Raw genomic sequence first — 22,746 nt, forward strand, 5'->3', positions numbered from 1 at the left:
ACACAATTGTAACTTTATAATATAAGGCTGATAGTATAACATCTTACTAACCAGTAGCTTTTTAATATAAAACAGATTGTATAACATCTAATTCACCTGAAACTTCATAATATAACATGTTAGTCACTAGTAGCTTTATAACATAAAATTGATAGTATAATACGTTGCTCACCGGTAACATTATAATATAGAACTGATAGAATAACATTTTACTCACCTGTTGCTTTCTAATATAAAACTGATAGTCTTATTCAACTCTAGCTTTTTATACAAAACTGACAGCATAACATCTTATCCACCTGTAACGTTATAATATAAAACTGATATTATAACACCTTACTCACCAGTAGCTTTGTAATATGAAACTGATAGCATAACATCTTACTCACCAGTCGCTTTATAAAGTAAAATTGATAGTGTAACACCTTACTCACCTTTCGTTTTGTAATATAAAACTGATAGTATAACACCTTACTCACCAGTAGTATTGTAATGTGAAACTGATAGTATAACACCTTACTCACCAGTAGTATTATAATATGAAACTGATAATATAAAATCTTTTTCACCCTTAGCTTTATAATATAAAATTGATAGTATAACACCTTACTCACCGGTAGCATTATAATATAGAACTACACTATTGAAGAACAATAATAACAATAAATAGCATCATATAGCAAAGATATTGTATTACTAAAGAACAATATTAAGAGTAAATAACATCATATGAGAAACATATTGCACTGCTAAAGAACAATACTAACAATAAATATCATCACCTGCCAACCATATTGTACTACTAAAGAACCATAATATTAATAGAAAACATCATGTAACAAAGATATTATACTACTGAAGAACTATACTAACAATAAATATCATCATATAAGAAACATATTCTATTACTAAAGAACAATGCTAACAATAAATAACATCATGTAACAAATACATTCTTTTTTCCACAAAAAATTTCGAAAAGTATTCTGTTATTAAAAGGAACAACGACATTAGCAAAATGTTTGCTCAACACAATTGTGAAATGGACTCAGCGTAATACAGTTCAATCATTTTTTTAATAACAGGTAGCCACCTAACGGTGAAATTTTTAACTTCAGTAAAATTCACTTGCTCGTCTCAGTAGCCTTCCGTTCTCAGGCTGGTCGGCTTCTGTATGTCATGATTTATTACTGCTGTCGAAGATTTCGAGGAACGAAAAGTTTCTACTCTATACTGGGTACGTCTTATGTTAAAGTCTATGGTTACTTTCTAATTAATTTTACATCTATTTTTGAATTACGTGATTTCTCCGTCCTTCTCCAAATTGTAGTTTCAAGTTTAGTAAGCACCATATTTATATTTTAAACGTTACGATCTCAAAAAATAATACTGTTTAATTCTCTAAACCTATGGTTAAGTCGTACAATAAATAAAGTTTCTCAGATTTTTAATTTTCTTCATATTTTAAGTTCAAGTTTAGAAGATGAAAATATCATATTAATTTCTTGTTACACAACCGATACTTGATTTGAATCTTGTGCAAAGCTACACAAGGGTTATCTACACTAGGTGTCCTTAATTTAGTAGAGGTGGAAGTCAGGTGATCAATACCACCCACCGTCAACTTTTGTACCGTTACACTAAACTGCCCATCCGGATGAAAAGGCGAACATTTTCGATGTAGCAAAGATCTGAACCCAATGTCTACAGATTGCTGGTCGAGCGTTATTTGTTTGTTTGTTATTGAAGTTCGTGTAAAACTACACGAGGGCTATCTGCGCTAGCAGTCCCTAATTTAGCAGTGTAAGACTAGTGGAAAGGTATCACCACCCACCACCAAGTGTTGGGGTACTCCTTTACCAACGAATAGTGGGATTGACCGTCATATTATAACGTTCCCATGGCTGAAGTGGCGAGCATGTTTGGTGTGACGGGAATTCAAACACGCAACCTATAGATTACGAGTCGAGCGTCCTAACCACCTGGCCATGTTGGTCGTATTGTGTAATGTATAGATGTATTGTTGTGTATCCTATGTAACGTGGAATATATTAGGTAACATATTGTTTATAATGTAGACGTTCTATTGTGTACTCTATGTGTTATATTGAATAGCCTAGTTATACGCAGATCTTAATTTATGATATAACACCTAATTGTACGATATAACGTATATATGTGATTTAATTTGTATTTGTAGATTATAACGTACATGATTCAGTTTGTAAATGTACACAATGTACGTTTTCCCTGACTCACTTTATATGTACACAAATTACACATTGGACCTAAAAACACAAGCTTAAAATAGCTAAAAGAAAACTCAAAACCCATAATTATATTTAAATCACCAACGCAATATTCTAGGAGGGAAGAGTTTGACGTCACATTGATTGTATTCGTTTACAAGAGAATGGAGAAGTGAACATTTAGAACCGAATCGTGTTCCAACATTACAATTGTAATTACTGTAATAATATTCCTTTCACTTTACAGTTCGAAATTTCTGCTACGTATTAGTTTCCACACTATTAAAATCTTCAAACGTGATACCTGTTTTTCAGGCTAAATGTTGCATCTTGAGATGTTTGTGATTATCCAAGTCCTCAGGGCTGTTCGTAACGAACGTTTCGGTAAAAAAATTTTTGATTACTAACAGTGAGCGTCATGTTTAATACCGTATTATGATTTCTAGTTCTAATATTTCATTCTATCCGAACTAGCAACACGACGCCATCTATCAGTGTGATATATAATAAACAAACATTTTAATATTTAATTAGAGATTGTATTAAGATTAATTGTTCTGTTGTGCAGAATATTCTCATCTTCATGTTTTATATTAACGTGTGCTGTAAAATTTCATCTCATTGTCAAAGGTAATTACTAGAAACTGCTCGGTTAATTATAATGTAATTTAGATGTTTATGTTAGAGTGCTTGCAACACTTTATCACGAACAGTTCTTTGTGTGTTTTTTTCGTTCCAGGTATACGAGAGTAACGTGCTCCTCGAAGCCCTCCCGATGACAAAACTTGCAACAATTATTAAACTGGTAGGTCGTTTTTATTTCGTTACGTTAGTTTTCAAACACTCCAACAGGTCTAGTAAGTTCTGGTGGTGCATTTATTATTCATGTCTTCTTCTTGTCTGACACCTGTTTTTATTTAAGTTTAAATATTTATAACAAATATCCAGATGATGCGATGAAATTCATGGGGAGGGGAGCAGGCCAGCTGCAAAGTTGAGAAAAATCAGGCCGTATATACATCCTCTCTCTCTCTCTTTGTCGGGCCCGGCATGGCCGGGTGGTTAAGGCACTCGACTCGTAATCTGAGAGTCGCGGGCTCAAATCCCCGTCACACCAAACATGCTTGCCCTTTCAGCCATGAGCGCGTTATAATGTGACGGTTAATTCAATTATTCGTTGGTGAAAGAGTAGCCCCAGAGTTGGCGGTGGGTAGTGATGAAAAGCTGCCTTCCCTCTAGTCTTACACTGCTAAATTAGGGACGGCTAGCGCATATAGCCCTCGTGTAGGTTTGAGCGAAATTTAAAAAACAAACTATCTTTGTCTCTTTCTTCACATATAGGTATAGGTTTGGGTTTTTTAAGGGCAAACCGCTATGGAAGAGTGTTTATTCGGTGATGCTAGACCTTTCCAAGCCGTTTATAGGTTTTACTCCTGTAAGTTACACTTGATGGATAGCAAACATGATATTAGAAATAACTAGTAGTTTGTACCATCAGGAAGACATAAAGATTTCGTCTTCCCAAATACAAACAAATGGGAGAATCCGTTACTTCATTACAAATTGGTGTCACAACCCACGGTATCGTATCCTAAACCCCCCATTTGATATTGGTAGGGTTATTTGTATCGTACGTGTCAAACACCACAGACGTCATGAAAGTTAGACAATTAAAATAAATATGTCCTGCATAATCAAGTTGTGCCTCATATCGATTCTGAACACACACACAACCTTCGTTAATTGACGTTTACCAGTTAAATACAGATAAACACTACTGTTATCGTGCTCTATGTGTTAATATCTTAAAATATCATTGTGCTATATGCTGCTGTGTGTGTTAATATCTTAAAATATTATTGTGCACTATACTGCTATGTGTTTTAATATCTTAAAACATTATTGTGCACTATACTGCTCTGTGTTTGAATATCTTGAAACGTTTTGTGCTTCATACTGCTTTGTGTGTTAATATCTTAAAAATTTATTGTGCTCTATACTGTTTTTGTGCATAAATATATTAAAACATTATTGTGCTCTATACTGCGCTATTTTTAATAACTTAAATCCTATTATGCTCTAACTTTTTCATATGTTGATACTATCAGTCAGTGTAATTTTTACACTAATTTTATACGTTATAATAGGTTATAAGACACCATAATCTCCATATATCAAGCTAACACAACTTTGTATCACGTGCTGATTTTATGTATAATAGTTTACACAGTAAGTTCGTGTCTATAGGACAAACGACATAATTTCTATCTTCTAGCTTTCCTTAGTGGTCACCGGTGTGAAGACAACCAATTTAACTGACCACGGGAGTGTTTATTGCCGCACTGAGAGAAATCATGGGTCGTACTTGACATTACAGGATTACCACGATGACACCTGTGCCCGCTGTTACCACTACTTACCAAAGTGGTCTTTTCTTAACGAGTCAACAGCATTTCGGTAAATTTAACTTTCATGTTTATTATACTCTTCCAACAAATAATTGTCGCCTGGTTGCGCGTCGAAGGGCAAATTTTGTTCAATAAACGAAGAAGAGGATGAAACGTACATTTTGAATACAACTTATGGTTCGAAAATTTTTAAATCAAAATCAGGATATAAAAAATTATTTGACAAGAAAACGTAACTAAAGTAATGAAAATAAACGATAATTCAGGTTCAATATTTGTTCGAATTTGTGGTGTAAAAGTTGTTAAGGTGGATGTGTTGTCAAAGTCTTCAGATTGTGAATTAAATGGTTCATGGTTCAAGACCTGACCCTAATAACTAGGTCATGTCCATAAGCTAGTTTAAAGGTTATCTGTAATAACAACTTTTAAAATTGTTATTGAGTTTCAAATATACATTTCAAACAAGTTATTCTTAAATGCAACGACATTAATTGTTTAAAATAACATTCACATAAAATATTAGTAACCATAACAATATTAGTTGTTTAAAATAATATTTATATTAAAATATTGGAAAGCATAACAATACCAGTTGTTCAAAAATTTGACATCAAAATATTGATAACCATAACAATATCAATTGTTTAAAATCACATATCAGTTAAATTATTTGGAACAATAACAATATCAGTTCTTTAAAATAACATTTATATCAAAATATTGGTAATCATAGTAATATTAGTTTTTCAAAATAACACATAAATAAAACTATTTGTAACCATTACGATATCAGTAGTTCAAAATAACATTTACTTAAAAATATTGTTAACCAAAACGATATCAATTGTTTAAACTCGCATATCCATTAGAATGTTTGTAACCATAACAATATCAGTTCTTTAAAATAACATTTACATAAAAATATTGGTGAACATAACGAAATCTCTCATCAAAATAACATTCATATTAAAATATTGGAAACTATAACGATATCAGATGTTCAAAATTAACATTTACATCAAGATATTTTTAAACACAATGATATCATTTGTTCAAAATAACTTTACATTGAAATATTGGTAAGCATGACGATACTAGCAGTTAAAAATAACATTTACAGTAAATTTTTTGATATCATAAGTATATCAATTGTTCAAAATAACAATTGCACCAAAATGTTGATAACCATAACGATATCAATTCTTTAAAATGACATATCCATTAACATATTTACAACGATAACGATATCACCTCGACCCGGCATGGCCAAGCGTGTTAAGGCGTGCTCCTCGTAATCTGAGGGTCGCGGGTTCGCATCCCCGTCGCGCCAAACATGCTCGCCCTTTCAGCCGTGGGGGCGTTATAATGTGACGGTCAATCACACTATTCGTTGGTAAAAGAGTAGCCCAAAGTCGGCGGTGGATGGTGATGACTAGCTGCCTTCCCTCTAGTCTTACACTGCTAAATTAGGGACGGCTAGCACAGATAGCCCTCGAGTAGCTTTGTGCGAAATTCAAAAACAAACAAACAAAACAATATCACTTCTTTAAAATAGCATTTATAGCAAAATATTGGTAATCATAACAATGTCAGTTGTGTAAAATAACACTAAAAATCAAAATATTGGTAACCTTAACGATATCAATTGTTCAAAATAACCTTTACATAAAATATTGGAAAGTATAAGTATATCAGTTGTTCAAAATAACTATTACATCAAAATATTCATAACCCTAACAATATCAACTGCTCAGAATCACATATACATTAATATATTTGCAACCATAAAAATATCAGTTCTTTAAACTAACATTTACATCAAAATATTTCTAACGACAGCGGTATAATTTGTTCAAAAACCATTTACTTTAAAATATTGGTAAGCATAACGATATTAGTTCTTTAAAGCAACATTTACATTGAAACTTTGGTAACCGTAAAGATAACAATTAAAAATAACAATTGCATCAAAATATTGATAACCATAACATTATCAATTGTCTGAAAGCTTATATCAGTTAAAATATTTGCAACCGTAACAATATCAGTTCTTCAAAAGAACATTTAAATCAAAATAATGGAAACCTTAACGACATCATTTGCTCAAAATAACATTTTTGTTAAAATATTATAAGTATAACGATATCAGTTGTTTAAAATAACATTTACATCAAAATATTGGTAATTATAACGATATTACTTGTTTAATGTAACATTTACATCAAAATATTGGTAATTATAACGATATTAGTTGTTGAAAATAACATTTATATAAAAATACTGATAACTGTAACAATATCAGTATTCCAAAATAACATTTACCTCATAATATTAGTAACCATAACGACATCAGTTGTCCAAAATAGCATATACCTCAAAATATTGGCAACCATAATGATATCATTTCTTCAAAACAACTTTTACATTAAAATATTGTTAAGCATAAAGATATCTCTTGATTAAAATAACATTTACATCAAAACATTGGTAACTGTAACGATATGACTTTTTTAAAATAATATTTACATTAAAATATTTGTAACCATAATGATATCAGTTGTTTAATATAACATTTGCATTAAGATATTGGTAACCGTAAAGATAATATTTTTTTCCTAATAACATTTACATTAGAATATTGGTAACCATAACGACATAAATTGTTTAAAATAATGTTTGCATTAAAATTTTCGTAACCGTAAAGATATTATTTTTTGAAAATAACATTAAAATATTTATAACCATAACGATATCATTTGTTCAAAATAACATGAACATCAAAATATTTGTAACCATAACGATATCAATTGCTCAAAATAACCTGTGCATCAAAATATTGGCAACCATAACGATATGAGTTGTTTAAAATAATACTTACATTAAAATATTGGTAATCATAACGATATGAGTTGTTCAAAGTAACATTTACATTAACATTTTGGTAACAATAACGATATTAGTTGTTAAAAACAATATTATATTAAAATATTGATAACCAAATGATATCATTTGTTCAAAAATAACATTTATATTAAAATTTGGTAGCCATAACTATATCAGTTGTTAAAAATAACATTTACATAAAAATGCTGGTAACCATAACGATATCACTTGTCCAGAATTACATTTACATTAAAATACTGGTAATCAAAACGGTGTCAGTTGTTCAAAATAACATTCACATTAAAATATTTTTAACCATAACAATATCAGTAATCCAAATAAAATTTCAATCAAAATATTGGTAACTGTAACAATATCAATTGCTCAAATAACATTTACATCAAAATATTGGCAACCATAACGATATCAATAATTTAAAATCATATATACATCAAAATATTCGCAACCACAACGATATCAGTTCTTTGAAATAACATTTACATTAAAATATAAAGATATCAGTTGTTAAAAATAACATTTACATCAAAATATTGGTAACCGTAACGATATCAGTTGCTCAAAATAATATTTACATCAAAATATTGGTAAGCATGCCGATATCAGTTGTTCAAAATAACATTCACATTAAAATATTGGTAATTATAACAATATGAGTTGTTCAAAATGACTTTTAAATCAAAATATTGGTAACCGTAACGATATCAGTTTTTTCAAAATAACATTTACATTAAAATATTTTTAACCATAACGATATCAGATGTTTAAAAGAACGTATTTAGGTGGTTGTTTGTCTCAGAGAAGAGATGTTTTACAGACATCCTATACTGAATCGAAAGTGAACCAATTAAGAGTAATATGAACCAGCTGTTTGTGCGATGGTCATTATAAAGTTTTTTGCATGTTGTTTTCTGATTAATTTGTTTTAATTGAATATGGCCCTTGTGGACTGAAAAGAAACTGTATTGGATTGAAATAGTAGAAGAACATCGTATCTCTCTTCAATTATGTATTATAAATTTGCATCGAAAAAGAAACATTATGTTAAAATAATAATGGTATGTGTAATGCCAATAAATATGAACTTCATTATTGGTGTTATTCTAAGAACGTTGTTTGTGTTTGTTTGCTTTTTAATTTCGCGCAAAGCTACACTAGGGCTATCTACGCTAGCCGTCCCTAATTTAGCAGTGTAAGACTAGAGGGAAGGCTGCTAGTCGTCACCACCCACCGCCAACTATTAGGCTTCTCTTTTACCAACGAATAGTGGGATTGACCGCACATTATAACATCCCCACGACTGAAAGGGCGAGCATGTTTTGTGCGATCGGGATTTAAACCCGCGACCCTCAGATTACGAGTCGAACGCCTTAACCCACCTAGCTATGCCAGGCCCGTTGTTTGTGAAGAAACTCGTATATGATACGGTATAAATACGTATTTGGCACGCATAACCTTTGTACTAATAGTGGTATCGCCAAACATTATGTGAAAGAACATTGGATACTAGAAGCAGATGAATATCTTATTCGATGTTTGAATATGTGTAAAATTTGTTTCTCAAAAATGTTAACTGACGTAACGAACAAAGGAAACTTATTTTTAATATAATATTTTAATTAGCCTTGAACTGGTACTAAACTTATTAAAAGCTATCGACTATATTTGGTTTAACTCATGTTTCATTTGGTACACGTGTAAGAACGTAAATCTTTATTTTATTTCAATTTATAGTAAGTAAGATTAGAGTTTACTTATTATAAAAACTGTACATTGCGATAAAATATGATTTATCAGCACGTAAACTCCAAACGAAACTTAAATCTTTGTCTAGTGCATATTTTCAAAGTTCTGTCTAAACCGTTGTATGTAATAGAACTGTTGCTGTGGTGGATTGCAGTGACAAGGAGTTTCTTTTTTATAAACTCATGTTTCGTGATACGAACCCTTCATCTTAGAAACCCTTCCGAATTTTCTCCAGTTTTATCTAAAGTTCGAGTTGATATTTATTTTGACTTACCGTTTTCATATCAAGATCGTTTCAAACACAGTTTTCAAAGAAAGTCATAAAAAATAAGTAACGAGAGAAATACTTTAGTTCCAGATTTGTCTAATTCGATTTATTTCTATCTTCAACTGTTATCATTAAATCGTATATTCATTAGTTTCATAACATCTAACAATTACTATAACATTTCTAGTTTAGTATCCAGATCACATATAATATAGTTACTAGTTTGTGGGCCTTCAGAAACTTATTTTAAAGTAATAGCTTTAACCAAATTTGATTGAGTTCCCTTTTTAATCCTCGAGTAGATTGTTTTTCTATTTATCAACGTTCTTTGTTCGAAATCAATAACATGTTTCACGTTTAATATAATTTTCTTTGTATTCCTTTGTAACCACATAGCCCAGTTGTTATACCTTATTTCTCCGTTTTGTGAGTTTCCTTCAACCTTCAACATCCATTTCTTAATCTTATGTAAACAATACTCTATTTCCTTCTTTAGATATAATCTACCCTTTGTAAGGAGTAAAGTTTATTTATAATAACCCAGCACGTTTAACTGAAGTAACCCTCTTTTCAGTTTACTCGTTTGTCTTGAAGCTTTGGCTGTGTAAAATTAAGCACAAAGCTGCACAATGGGCTATTTGTACTCTGCCCATCACAAGTATCGAAATCACGTTTTTCGCGGTGGAGTCCGCAGACATTCCGCTGTGCCACTGGGGGGCGTGTCTTGCAGCTATTATCTCGTTATTAAATTTATAAATACAAGTTATCAATATTTGTGTAATTTTCAAATCCAATAAAGAACTGGAACACGTTTTCTATTCACACAATTAAAATATATGTACTAAAGCAGTTAATATCTATTTAAAAACAGTCTAATATTCCTATATCTTTACGAATTCCTTACATTGTCAGTAATTATATACTTCTTGCAAGACACGTGATATGGCGTTTCTACATTACTTACACAACTACAGAGAAAACCGCTAAGCAAAAACAATCACCGCAAACTCTTGCGCTACTCTTTACCTACGAAGATTGTTTGTTTGGTTGTTTTTGAATTTCGCACAAAGCTACTCGAGGGCTATCTCCGCTAGCCGTCCCTAATTTAGCAGGGTAAGACTAGAGGGAAGGCAGCTAGTCATCACCACCCACTGCCAACTCCTGGGCTACTCGTTTACCAATGAATAGCGGAATTGACTGTCACATTTTAACACCCCCACGGCTAAAAGGGCGAGCATGTTTGGCGCGATGGGGATGCGAACCTGCGACCCTCAGATTACGAGTCGCACGCCTTAACACGTTTGGCCATGCCGGGCCCGCGTACGAAGAGTGTTAATGAACGTCAAATTGTAACGTCTCCACAAGTGAAAGAATCGAGTGTGTTCGATAAAAGGGTTCGATCCCGCGAGCTGCAGATTACTAGTCAAATGCCTTAACCTATCAGGCTATACTAGGCCTTTTAGCACCACGACATGTCGGCCCTTCTGATTTAATAAATGGTAGAATAACTCGGGAGATGTTAAAATTCTGTTAATATATTTAGTACAAGTAATAAAAATCGTGATCAACAGATACAGCTTAAACTTATTGTTGACAACATATTAGAGTTCATTTAAATTACGTCTGCTACAATATAACGTTTACTAATATTAAATCAGCTCTCTTCGCTAATATTTTATAGTTGTTTAGTTGGGTATCGACAGTGGTTATATCAGTAATGAAAAATTTTAACTTGAATCTCTGTATTCGTTAATCCTCAAAAAAAAAAAAAAATTTTATTCTGATATGAACTTCAACAAACGAATCTAGCTCGAAAACTGTTTACATTCTGTTATCTGACAAACAAGATGGAAGTAGTTAGTACAAGCTGCTTATACCGGTTTTCTGACAAACAAGATGGAAGTACTCAGTAGAAGCTATTTATACCTTGTTATAAGACAAACAAGATGGGTGTACTCACTAGAAGCTATTTATACCCTGTTAACTGATAAACAAGATGGAAGTAATTAGTATAAGCTATTCATATTCTGTTGTCTGACAAACAACATGGAAGTACTCAGTCGAAGCTATTTATACCCTGTTATCTGACAAACAAGATGATGCTAGTTAGTAGAAGCTATTTATACCCTGTTATATGACAAACAAGATGGAATTACTCAGTAGAAGCTGTTTATACGTTGTTATATGACAAACAAGATGGAATTACTCAGTAGAAGCTGTTTATACGTTGTTATCTGATAAACAAGATTGAAGTACTCAGTGGAAGCTGTTTATACGTTGTTATCTGATAAACAAGATTTAAGTACTCAGTGGAAGCTATTTATACCTGAATATCTGACAAATAAAATGCAATTACTTGGTAGAAGCTATACTCTTCAAAAAAAGAAACGCAAAAGGCAAAATTTGAGACATATTGTTAACAAGTTTATTCCGTGTAGTTCTGTATGACATATATGAAACTTTGTACATTCACTGCTGAACATCCAAAGTCTGCAAAGGCGAAGTCCACGCTCACTAGGTGAAGTTTAACGTCACTGAACATCAATAACGAGTATGCCCCCCGTGAGCATCAATAACTGCTTGGCATCTCCTGCCCATGGAAGCGATGAGATGACGAATCACATCCTGTTGAATGGCTGTCTACTCAGCCTGCAAAGCTGCTGCAAGCTGAGGTAGAGTCTGCGGTTGAGGTTGTCACCGTCGCAGACGTCGGTCCAACTCGTCCCAAAGATGTTCGATGGGGTTTAAATCTGGTGATCTAGAGGGCCAGGGAAGAACGTTGATGTTGTGGTGTCTCAATAAGACAGTGGTGAGTCGGGCTGTGTGAGGACGGGCGTTGTCATGTTGAAAAACGTCGTTGACGTTCACCATGATGGGTTGCACATGGGGCCTAAGAATCTCGTAGACGGTTGCGTACGGTATGATCGGAAATCCTACGCAGCCCTGGTAAGGTTGAGGCAGTAGACGTCGCAGTGCTGGTACTATCCCGAAGGTGACGTAATCGGATGTTGCGATCTTGTGTGGGCGTGGTCACACGAGGTCTGCCAGATCGTGGACGGTCACAAGTTGATCCATGTTGTTGGTGACGATTCCATAGCCTTGTGATGGTGCTTGGGTGGACATTCACAGCTCTGGCAACATCTGATCGAGATTTTCCTGCTTCCAAGCGACCAATGGCGTTGTTGCGTTGTGCTTCAGTCAGTCTTGGCATAACTGTATTGCGTGTCGGTGGCTTAACACTAAGCTATGGAAACCGAGAACCCGTCACTTTTATAGGGATTTTGCACATGTTGTACTTGCAGAACATGCAGATCTCTCAAACAAATTTATTGGACACGAATGCGTTTTGGCGAAAAATCCGATGTTTTCCTCCGTTTTCAAAGTGCACAACTTTTATTGTCATTTTGGTCTGACAATCAGTGCCTTAACACGTGTAACACCACATACTCTAAGCTTGTAACGTTATTACATATATTTCTCTTTAAAATAACTAAAATATCCCTTTTGCGTTTCTTTTTTTGAAGAGTATATTTATACTTTGTTATCAGACAAACAAGATGGAAGTACTCAGTAGAATCCTTTATACTCTGTTATCTGACAAACAAGATTGAAGTAGTTAGTAGAAGCTATTTATACTCTGTTATCTGGCATATAAGATGGAAGTACTCAGTGGAAGCTGTTTATGCCCTGTTATCTGAGAAGCAACATGGCATTACCCAGTAGAAGCTATTTACACTCTGTTATCTGATAAACAAGATAGAAGTACTTCGTGGAAGCTGTTTATACCTGGATATCTGACAAACAAGATGGAGGTACTCAGTCGAAGCTATTTATACCCTGTTATCTCTGTTATCTGACAAACAAAATGGAATTAATTAGTAGAAGCTATTTGTACTCTGTTATCTACAAACAAGATGGAAGTATTCAGTGGAAGCTGTTTATACCTGTATATCTGACAAACAAGATGTATCTACTCAGTGTGAGCTGTTTATACCTGGATATCTGACAAACAAGATGGAAATACTCGGTGGAAGCTGTTTATACTCTAACAAACGAGATGGAAGTACTCAGTGGAAGCTATTTATACCTAGTTATCTCTGTTATCTGACAAAGATGGAATAAGATGACTCCTCAGATAAGCACTAGTTTGTTGACAACATTGCGTTAATTTAATGGAAACAAAAGCAAGGAGAATGGTATTAAATAAAATGAACTAAAGCTATTTCTCACGTCTTCTCTATCCTGTATGTAAGTATACACAAACACGTCTTCTCTATCCTGTATGTAAGTATACACAAACACGTCTTCTGTATCTTGTATGTAAGTATACACAAACACGTCTCCTGTATCCTGTATGTATGTATACACAAACACGTCTTCTCTATCCTGTATGTAAGTATACATAAACACGTCTTCTCTATCCTGTATGTAAGTATACACAAACACGTCTTCTCTATCCTGTATGTAAGTATACACAAACACGTCTTCTGTATCCTGTATGTAAGTATACATAAACACGTCTTCTCTATCCTGTATGTAAGTATACACAAAAACGTCTTCTCTATCCTGTATGTAAGTATACACAAACACGTCTTCTCTATCCTGTATGTAAGTATACACAAACACGTCTTCTGTATCTTGTATGTAAGTATACACAAACACGTCTTCTCTATCCTGTATGTAAGTATACACAAACACGTCTTCTGTATCTTGTATGTAAGTATACACAAACACGTCTTCTCTATCCTGTCCTGTATGTACAAACACGTATACACAAACACGTCTTCTGTATCCTGTATGTAAGTATACACAAACACGTCTTCTCTATCCTGTATGTAAGTATATCACAAACACGTCTTCTCTATCCTGTATGTAAGTATACATAAACAAACATCCTGTGTAACACGTCCTGTATGTAAGTATACACAAACACGTCTTCTTTATCCTGTATGTCTTCTCTATCCTGTAGTATATACACAAACACGTCTTCTGTATCCTGTATGTATACACAAACACGTCTTCTCTATCCTGTATGTAAGTATACATCCTGTATGTAAGTATACAAAACACGTCTTCTCTATCCTGTATGTAAGTATACACAAACACGTCTTCTTGTATGTAAGTATACACAAACACGTCTTCTCTCCTGTATGTAAGTATACATCCTGTAAACACGTCTTCTTCTATCCTGTATGTATGTAATCCTGTATGTAAGTATACACAAACACGTCTTCTGTATATACAAAACACGTCTTCTGTATCTCTATCCTGTATGTAAGTATACACAAACACGTCTTCTCTATCCTGTATGTAAGTATACACAAACACGTCTTCTCTATCCTGTATGTAAGTATACAAACAACACGTCTTCTATGTATCCTGTATGTAAGTATACACAAACACGTCTTCTCTATCCTGTATGTAAGTATACACAAACACGTCTTCTCTATCCTGTATGTAAGTATACACAAACACGTCTTCTGTATCCTGTATGTAAGTATACACAAACATGTCTTCTGTATCTTGTATGTAAGTATACACAAACACGTCTTCTCTATCCTGTATGTAAGTATACACAAACACGTCTTCTGTATCCTGTATGTAAGTATACACAAACACGTCTTCTCTATCCTGTATGTAAGTATACACAAACACGTCTTCTCTATCCTGTATGTAAGTATACACAAACACGTCTTCTCTATCCTGTATGTAAGTATACATAAACACGTCTTTTTCTATGTATTTTGTTTTCTTTATTTTTCGAATCGTTGTTCATCGCTTTTCTTGCTTCTGTTTCTAATGTAATTTCAGGCTTATTCCTAAACAGTAATATGGAGACTTTTTCTTTAACCTCAATAAACATACTTCGAGTCTTATCTTTGGCCCACTTTTCAGTGGCACAGCGATATCTCTGGTGACTTATACTGTTGGAAATGGAGTTTTGATACCCGTGGTAGCCAGAGCATAGAGAACTCTTTGTGTTTAATGACAAAAAACAACATCAATGACCAAGTTATTTTACTTAAACAATTATTCTGTTAACTGTATCTTATGGGTAGTTCATAAATTTTGTTTTTATATGTATTCTTTAACCAAATTATTACTTTTGTAACTCAGGTATCTCGGACCCATTGGTCAGCTTCAGGACCCTGTAACTAAAAGTATTTTTTATCCACGACCGACGAATCATTCTAGTCCAATTTTCAGTACATTTAAAGCCAGTCTGTACAGCGATCTGTGGATTTCTTGTTGTAAAGCAGCGATGAAATGTTGTCATACAATGTTATCTTCATCTGGTTTGTACAAAAGTAGGTATTCAGTAATCTAGCTGTAACTTATATCTTTATAAGTAGGTATTCACTAATCTAGCTGTAACTTATATCTTTCCAAATAGGTATTCTGTAATCTAGCCGTAACTTATATCTTTATAAATAGGTATTCACTAATCTAGCTGTAATTTATATCTTTATAAATAGGTATTCACTAATCTAGCTGTAACTTATATCTTTATAAATAGGTATTCTGTAATCTAGCTGTAACTTATATCTTTATAGATAGGTATTCACTAATCTAGCTGTAACTTATATCTTTATAAATAGGTATTCACTAATCTAGCTGTAACTTATATCTTTATAAATAGGTATTCACTAATCTAGCTGTAACTTATATCTTTATAAATAAGTATTCATTGTTCTGGCTATAACTTTGACTTGACCTTGTTTGTGAATACTGGTATAAACCAATGACAGGTGATTAATTCAATGATGTAAGAGGTTTCGTATTGCCCCCCGCTAGTACAGCGGTAAGTCTACGAATTTACAACGCTAAAATCAGGGGTTCGATTCCCCTAGGTGGACTCAGCAGATAGTCTGATGTGGCTTTGCTATAAGAAAAAAACACACACACGCTTCGTATTAAATTTTATTATGTTAAGCAGCTTGTGTAGCGAATAATTCAGAAGAATAAATTCGTAGAACAAATGTAGTGTTTGATATAAAGGAAGTGAAACGGTAAGAAAACCCATTGTTTGTGTGTGTTTCTTGAGAGTAAAATTGTCAACGAACATTATATTCTAGCCATCACTGGCTGAAACTCAAACAAGGTGTTCGATAAACGTCAGTAAATATAACATTGTCGGTTTGCACGTTAAATAGTTTTATTGATAATAACCAGCTGAATAGGTTTAGTGATAGTAACCAGTTAAATAGTTTTATATTGATAGGAACAAGAAACAATGTTGTCAATATTGAAGGATGCTCATTAGTTACCTACATACAAAACCTTTGGTTTTTATACACGTTGTGTAATCTTAACACAGACGTAGTATGGTGTTTGGGTTCCGTTATATATATATCCAGTTGTTTGAATAAGTTGTTCATCAGTAAATCCGTTTGTCTGTATATCCTCGTTGATATAAATTACTTAATTACATTAGTTTTCATATTATCCGTTTGTTATTCATCAAGTTCTTGTGGTGGTTTGAATGTTTTGTTTATTGCCGAGCTTGTAATTGTTGTTTTGTTTTGTCTGTATTATTTGTTTCGTATCCGTTCTTCAACTACACTTGTTTAAAGTTTAGTATCATTTTTTCTACTGATAACTCCATTTCTTCATATATATTGCTATATGATAACTGTAACCTCACCTGTGCATATTACTATCCGTTAATCAATGGATGAATACTCTAAACGAACTTTTTCTAATCGTATTCTGCAGACGAGTCTCACTGTCCGCGAACTTGGGACGGTTGGCAATGCTGGCCGGACACACCTGCTAGTCAAATGGCTTACGCCCACTGTCCAGATCACATCTACTTCAAGAATGAGCCTCCTCAATGTTCACGTAAGTATGAAACAAGTTTCCAATTACCAGTTTGTTATTGGGAACTAAAAGTCGAGTTTCTATCGATTTCTTTTTAATCTGGTGTACTAACAATGACTTGTATTATGCTAAGAATTGTCTGTATTATGCTAACAATGACCTGCATAATATCTGTACTATGCTAACAATGACCTGCTTTATGCTAACAAAGGGCTGTATTATGCTAACAATGACCTGCATAATATTTGTACGATGCTAACAATGACCTGCTTTATGCTAACAGCGACCTGTGTTATGCTAACTAGTTCATTTAGTAAATCAACATATTTCTTATATCACTGTAATTTAACGACATAAGTATTTGTAACTTATGTAACTTTAAAGCAGAACGTATATATGAACCACATGTTCTTTGTTTAAATGTGAAACATTTACATCTTAATTTGAAAAAGGACAGGTACGCCTAGATTTTTATTTCAATTATTCCTAAGCCACAAGAGGAATAAATATAAAAAAGTTTTTAAAGGTAACAACTTTGACTATATTACACAGAGAGGTAATGTAATCCAACCAAGCGAAGATTGTTTGAGGTAAAGTAAGACGTAACAACAGACACTGTATATTCTAGGTTACGCCAAGAAGATGTGTGATCCTAACGGCGCGTGGCTTGTAACTGACCAATCAAAAGAATGGACTGACTACAGCAGCTGTGGAATCGTGAGTGTAAGAAAACTGGTGCTTTAAACCAGCTACTACCTAGTCAGAGGATACTGTATATCACAACCAATAGAATCTTAAAATATACACTTACTACTCTAACAGATCATTAGATGTTTTTTTTAGATAGCCTCATACCGATGTAAGTGGTTATCAAACGTGTATTAAGATTCTTGAATAGGACTCTAGGTGATTATTAGAAGTGTTATAAGATTTGTGTACCATGACTTGACAAATTACTGGTGGTATCTAAAGAAATTTGCAGGTTACTTTAGTAAACCGTTAACAGTTAATAATACAATACTATGACGTATGATTTTAGCTATGATTGATTAAGGACTCATTTTGGACCATGCAGTAAGTGTATTGATGTCATGATTAACCACAGAATACCTGTAAAGATGTATTACTTTAGAACCTATGATAAACTTGGGGGCTTGTAAAGCTAAACTTTAGGTTTCTATATTTACAGTGTGATATAAATACACCATTGTGTAGATTTGTGCTTAATAGCAAACAAAACAAAACCAGAACCCATAGTTTGAGAAGTGAGCGAGACTTTGTTTTATTTTAAGCTTAATACATGGATTAAATATAATATTTCTTTACAGTCTCTCCGTAAACGGCTCCTCTTCCACATTATCACGTTCGCGGTGTCCATCTCTGCACTTATCCCCTCTCTGGTCGTCTTCTACACGTACAAGTAAGTTGTTTTAAATACCCATACTTCAAGTCTCACAGTGATTTACACTTAGTGATTATTGATTTTCACGAAGTTTATTTTCAAGCAAAACCTGTAAGGATCAAATATATTTTGTTCTGTCTTGTACGGCCCCCCAGTTTCAATAACCGTGGTGGCCAGAGTACGGATAGCCCAGTGTGTAGCTTTGTGCTTAACTTAAAAAAACAACAACAACTGTCTAGTACAAACGTAGAAAACACTAAACTAGATAGTCTTCAATACCAAAGCGGCCTTTTATTTTTTACTCCAATGATTAATCTATCATAAGATTCCAGTATTTCGCTTTGTAAGACTGGACTTTTCAACTGATGTTTGTGTCCTTCCACCAGGCAACTCCAGGTTCCTCGAGTCACTGTACACAAGAACCTTTTTTTCTCTCTTCTGATCAACGGAGTTTTCGTTATTATATTTCGAGCTATAATTCTAATCGAAGAATCTGATGAACTAAAAGACGGACAGAATTTCTTCCAACAAAATGGGGTAAGACTTTATTAAAATAGAAAGAAAGGTTTAACTTATTGTGCTATGTACAACACTTTGACAAATGAAAGGAGACAGCTTATATGGAAGTTATTCGAAATGCTGTCCTCCACGTGGTCTTTAGTCCACGTGTTTCTAAGTGTCAAACTTCTTCCATCATGAAAATACAGCCTAAATCATATGTCATAGGCTACAATCAGAAACCGTAAGTTTTCTTTAACTACTTTATAAATTGTTTTGTGAAATATACTGGTTTTGGATGTAGATATTTCAACAATTTAGATTCTAAAACTGTGGTATCTGGGGCTGATGTCAGCGGTACACAAAATAAATTCATGCAAAAATTATACAACTTTTGATATGCGTTTGACACGTACGTGAGCATTCACTAACCATTCTTTTTGCATACACTAACCATTCTGTTTGCATACACTAACCATTCTGTTTGCATACACTAACTATTCTTTTGCATACACTAACCATTCTGTTTGCATACACTAACTATTCTGTTTATTTATTTCTGGCCTCCTTATTGTTGTTCTTCCTTCACATTGACAAAAAATGTTTGTTTTATTTGTGAACGATTATATCGTATATTATTAGTTTCGTCTTTTAATATGGTTTGGTAACAATACTATATTCCGTTATCCTGGTCTTTCGTCACGTTATGGAGACTATACAGCATATTGTTAACCTTGTATTCTAAGATAATGAAAGACTTTATTCATTCATCACTGTATTAGTATTATCTTCTGATCTGATAGAAAAATCTGTAACGGTTTAAAATGGTGCCGCTACAGCCATGATTAAAAAAACAAACAATTTAGCACCTACCAAAAACATAATAATAAACACGAGTCTGGCCAAGACTTGATGCTAGTAAATGTTAGTAAAAAATAAAACATAAATATTAATTATTTCACAAAAAGAAATAAGGATAAAGAATCAGACAAATAAGAAATAACAATTAAAAAACAACAACATAAAAACACATCATTTCATCTCTTTTCTTGTTAATAAAAATATCAAATGGCAAATAGCAATAATTCACTAATGATATCGACGACTAACTATCTGGTAACTCAACCTGTGAAGCTTATTACAAGATATTGATCCACTGTGTTAAACATAACAAAAATTATATGTATAATTCGCATTCTCGTAAATCCACAAAAAGGCTTACGACAAGCTTAATCCACGAAGGGGTTTACAGCAAAATAAATTCACAAAAGGACCTTTATACCTAAAACAAAGCAAAATTGGTGAGAGGCAAAATAACGTGGCGAACTTCAGAGAAGACTTCCAGATTTTCCCGGTTTCCTCGCCTAACCAGTAGCTGAATTTTAGATCAAACATTTTTTTTTATTTTCTTCTCTCTCACATCAATTTTCTCCGAGTTTTCCAAATGTATTATTTTGAGAATTAGGTTTGTTGGGTGACGAATCTGAAAACTCCTGAGACAGCGCTTATAAATAGGGTTTCAACAGCTGTAGCATAGATAGATAGGAACGTTTCCTAACAATAGAAACATAAAACTTCCTCAAAAGATGTCTGTTCAAGTATAAATACTTAACGTTCTTCTTAAGAAATATATCAAGATAAAATTTTATACAGTTTTATTATTTTCCTCGTTACGTTCTACAGAAATATAGTGGCAAAATGTTGAATTGTTATAACAGAACCCCACAGTTTCATTTATTAAAACAAGCAATAACTACCTACTGGTAAAAAAAAAGTTAAAATAGAAAATCAGAAAATATTTTTTTTCGAGCAACTTCTACCTTACAAGACATTTCATAAAACTTAATATGATTTTAAAACTTCTTATCTGAGAAAAATGTTTGTTTGTTTCTTTGTTTTTGGAATTTCGCGCAAAGCTACTTGAGAGCTATCTGCGTTAGCTGTCCCTAATTTAGCAGTGTAAGACTAGAGGGAAAACAGGTAGTTGTCGGCACACACCCCCAACTCTTGGGCTACTCTTTTACCAACAAATAATGAGATTTACCGTCACCTTATAACGTCCCCATGGCTGGAAGTGTGAGCATGTTTAGTGCAATGGGGATTCGAGCCCCCAACCTCCAGATTACCAGTCGAGATATGTGCACAAATATAATTTTATTATCACCACCTACCACGTAACCAGAGTAAAAAAAAATCAAAATAGAGAAAAGACAGCTTTATAACAGATGTTAGTGAAGTTTAATGAAGAAACCAGAATGATATAAACGTTTCTTCCTGTTTGATCAAGTGTCTTCACTGTAAGAAGAAGTAAAATAAAAGCATCATGGATAACAGTGACACCCCACCGGTCAGGAAAGGGTCAATAGAGTCCTTCTGTAGTTATTAAGGTATGTTCTTTAATGGAGTCCTTCTGTAGTTATGTATACTTTAAGTTCTTTATTGAGGATACCCAGCTGGGGCAGTGGTAAGACTGCGGATTTACAACTATATAAAATCAGGGGCTCGATTCCCCTCAGAAAAGCACACACATAATTTAGGTATGTGCCTTAGCATATATGATTAATATATATTTATTAGTTATTTATTTTAAATAAAAATAGTATACATAATAGAATAGGATGTCGTCTGTTATCCTACACATAGGCTTAAATCCAAGTAGTAATTAATCAAGTTAAAAATACACACTCATCTCGCTTCCTATTTCGTGTTCAGGTTTTCTCCTTGTAAAGACCATTTTCGTTTTCTTTGTGTAGCAGATGTTGTTATTAACTTTAGTTTCTTAGATAATGTCTGTAAAATTTTAATTTTTTTTCTTCTCTTCATATACTATACGTGTTTTCTTACTGGAAGTTTTTTTTTTTTCTATTGGGTTCAACAAAAGTTATCTTAATACAACAGAACTCAATGCATCTGCTCTTCAATAGCTTATCATGTTTCAAATAAATTTGTTTTTTCTGCCTCGTGCACAACGGTTTCTGATCATCATAAATCAGTGGTGCACAAACTTTTTGAGTCAGGGGCCACAAACAGACTTCCCTTAACCATTGGGGGCCACAAAAATGTGAAGATTAAAATCTTTCCACGGTTGTTTTACACAAGATGGACATCACATTTAAGAACACACAAATAACGATTACATTAAAGAGTTTGCACATTATTCTAAGAAATGTTATGATACGTCAGCTGTCACAAAGTCAGTGCGATGGATGGTGCTGCATGTCATCTACGAGCTTAGAAATGTACAGCTTGATGTTTGACGTTGAAAGATGCAAGATGATCATCAGTCAGCTGATTGCAAGTGTTGTTATTGTTCAGTTTTATATGCGAGAAAGCCTGTTCGCAGCAGTACTTGCTGCCAAACATGCTGGTGTGGACAAGTGCGTTCTCTTTCAGATTAGCAAATGCATTAGGCAACGTTTTGTAGAAGTCAAGCAAAATGTTTTCTCAGTCAAT

General features: G+C 33.4%; 1 protein-coding gene across 3 annotated transcripts in view; it reads left to right on the forward strand.

Annotated features, from left to right (window-relative positions):
• The window catches only part of LOC143252445 (calcitonin gene-related peptide type 1 receptor-like), a 49,812-nt gene that overhangs the window by 6,324 nt on the left and 20,742 nt on the right, over positions 1–22,746 (forward strand). The window contains exons 1-8 of one of the 3 annotated variants that reach the window (XM_076504553.1): positions 1,104–1,237; positions 2,989–3,054; positions 4,525–4,706; positions 15,690–15,880; positions 17,289–17,414; positions 18,022–18,116; positions 18,722–18,813; positions 19,182–19,332. In XM_076504553.1, coding sequence (XP_076360668.1) covers positions 3,025–3,054; positions 4,525–4,706; positions 15,690–15,880; positions 17,289–17,414; positions 18,022–18,116; positions 18,722–18,813; positions 19,182–19,332 — 867 coding nt within the window. In that variant the 5' untranslated portion in view covers positions 1,104–1,237; positions 2,989–3,024. Of the gene's footprint in view, positions 1–1,103; positions 1,238–2,988; positions 3,055–4,524; positions 4,707–15,689; positions 15,881–17,288; positions 17,415–18,021; positions 18,117–18,721; positions 18,814–19,181; positions 19,333–22,746 lie in introns of those variants that run through there. The other 2 variants (XM_076504555.1, XM_076504554.1) reach the window with 2 other exon arrangements.

This window comes from Tachypleus tridentatus, chromosome 6 (assembly GCF_004210375.1).
Source record: "Tachypleus tridentatus isolate NWPU-2018 chromosome 6, ASM421037v1, whole genome shotgun sequence".
In the NCBI taxonomy this organism is placed as follows: Eukaryota; Metazoa; Arthropoda; class Merostomata; order Xiphosura; family Limulidae; genus Tachypleus; species Tachypleus tridentatus.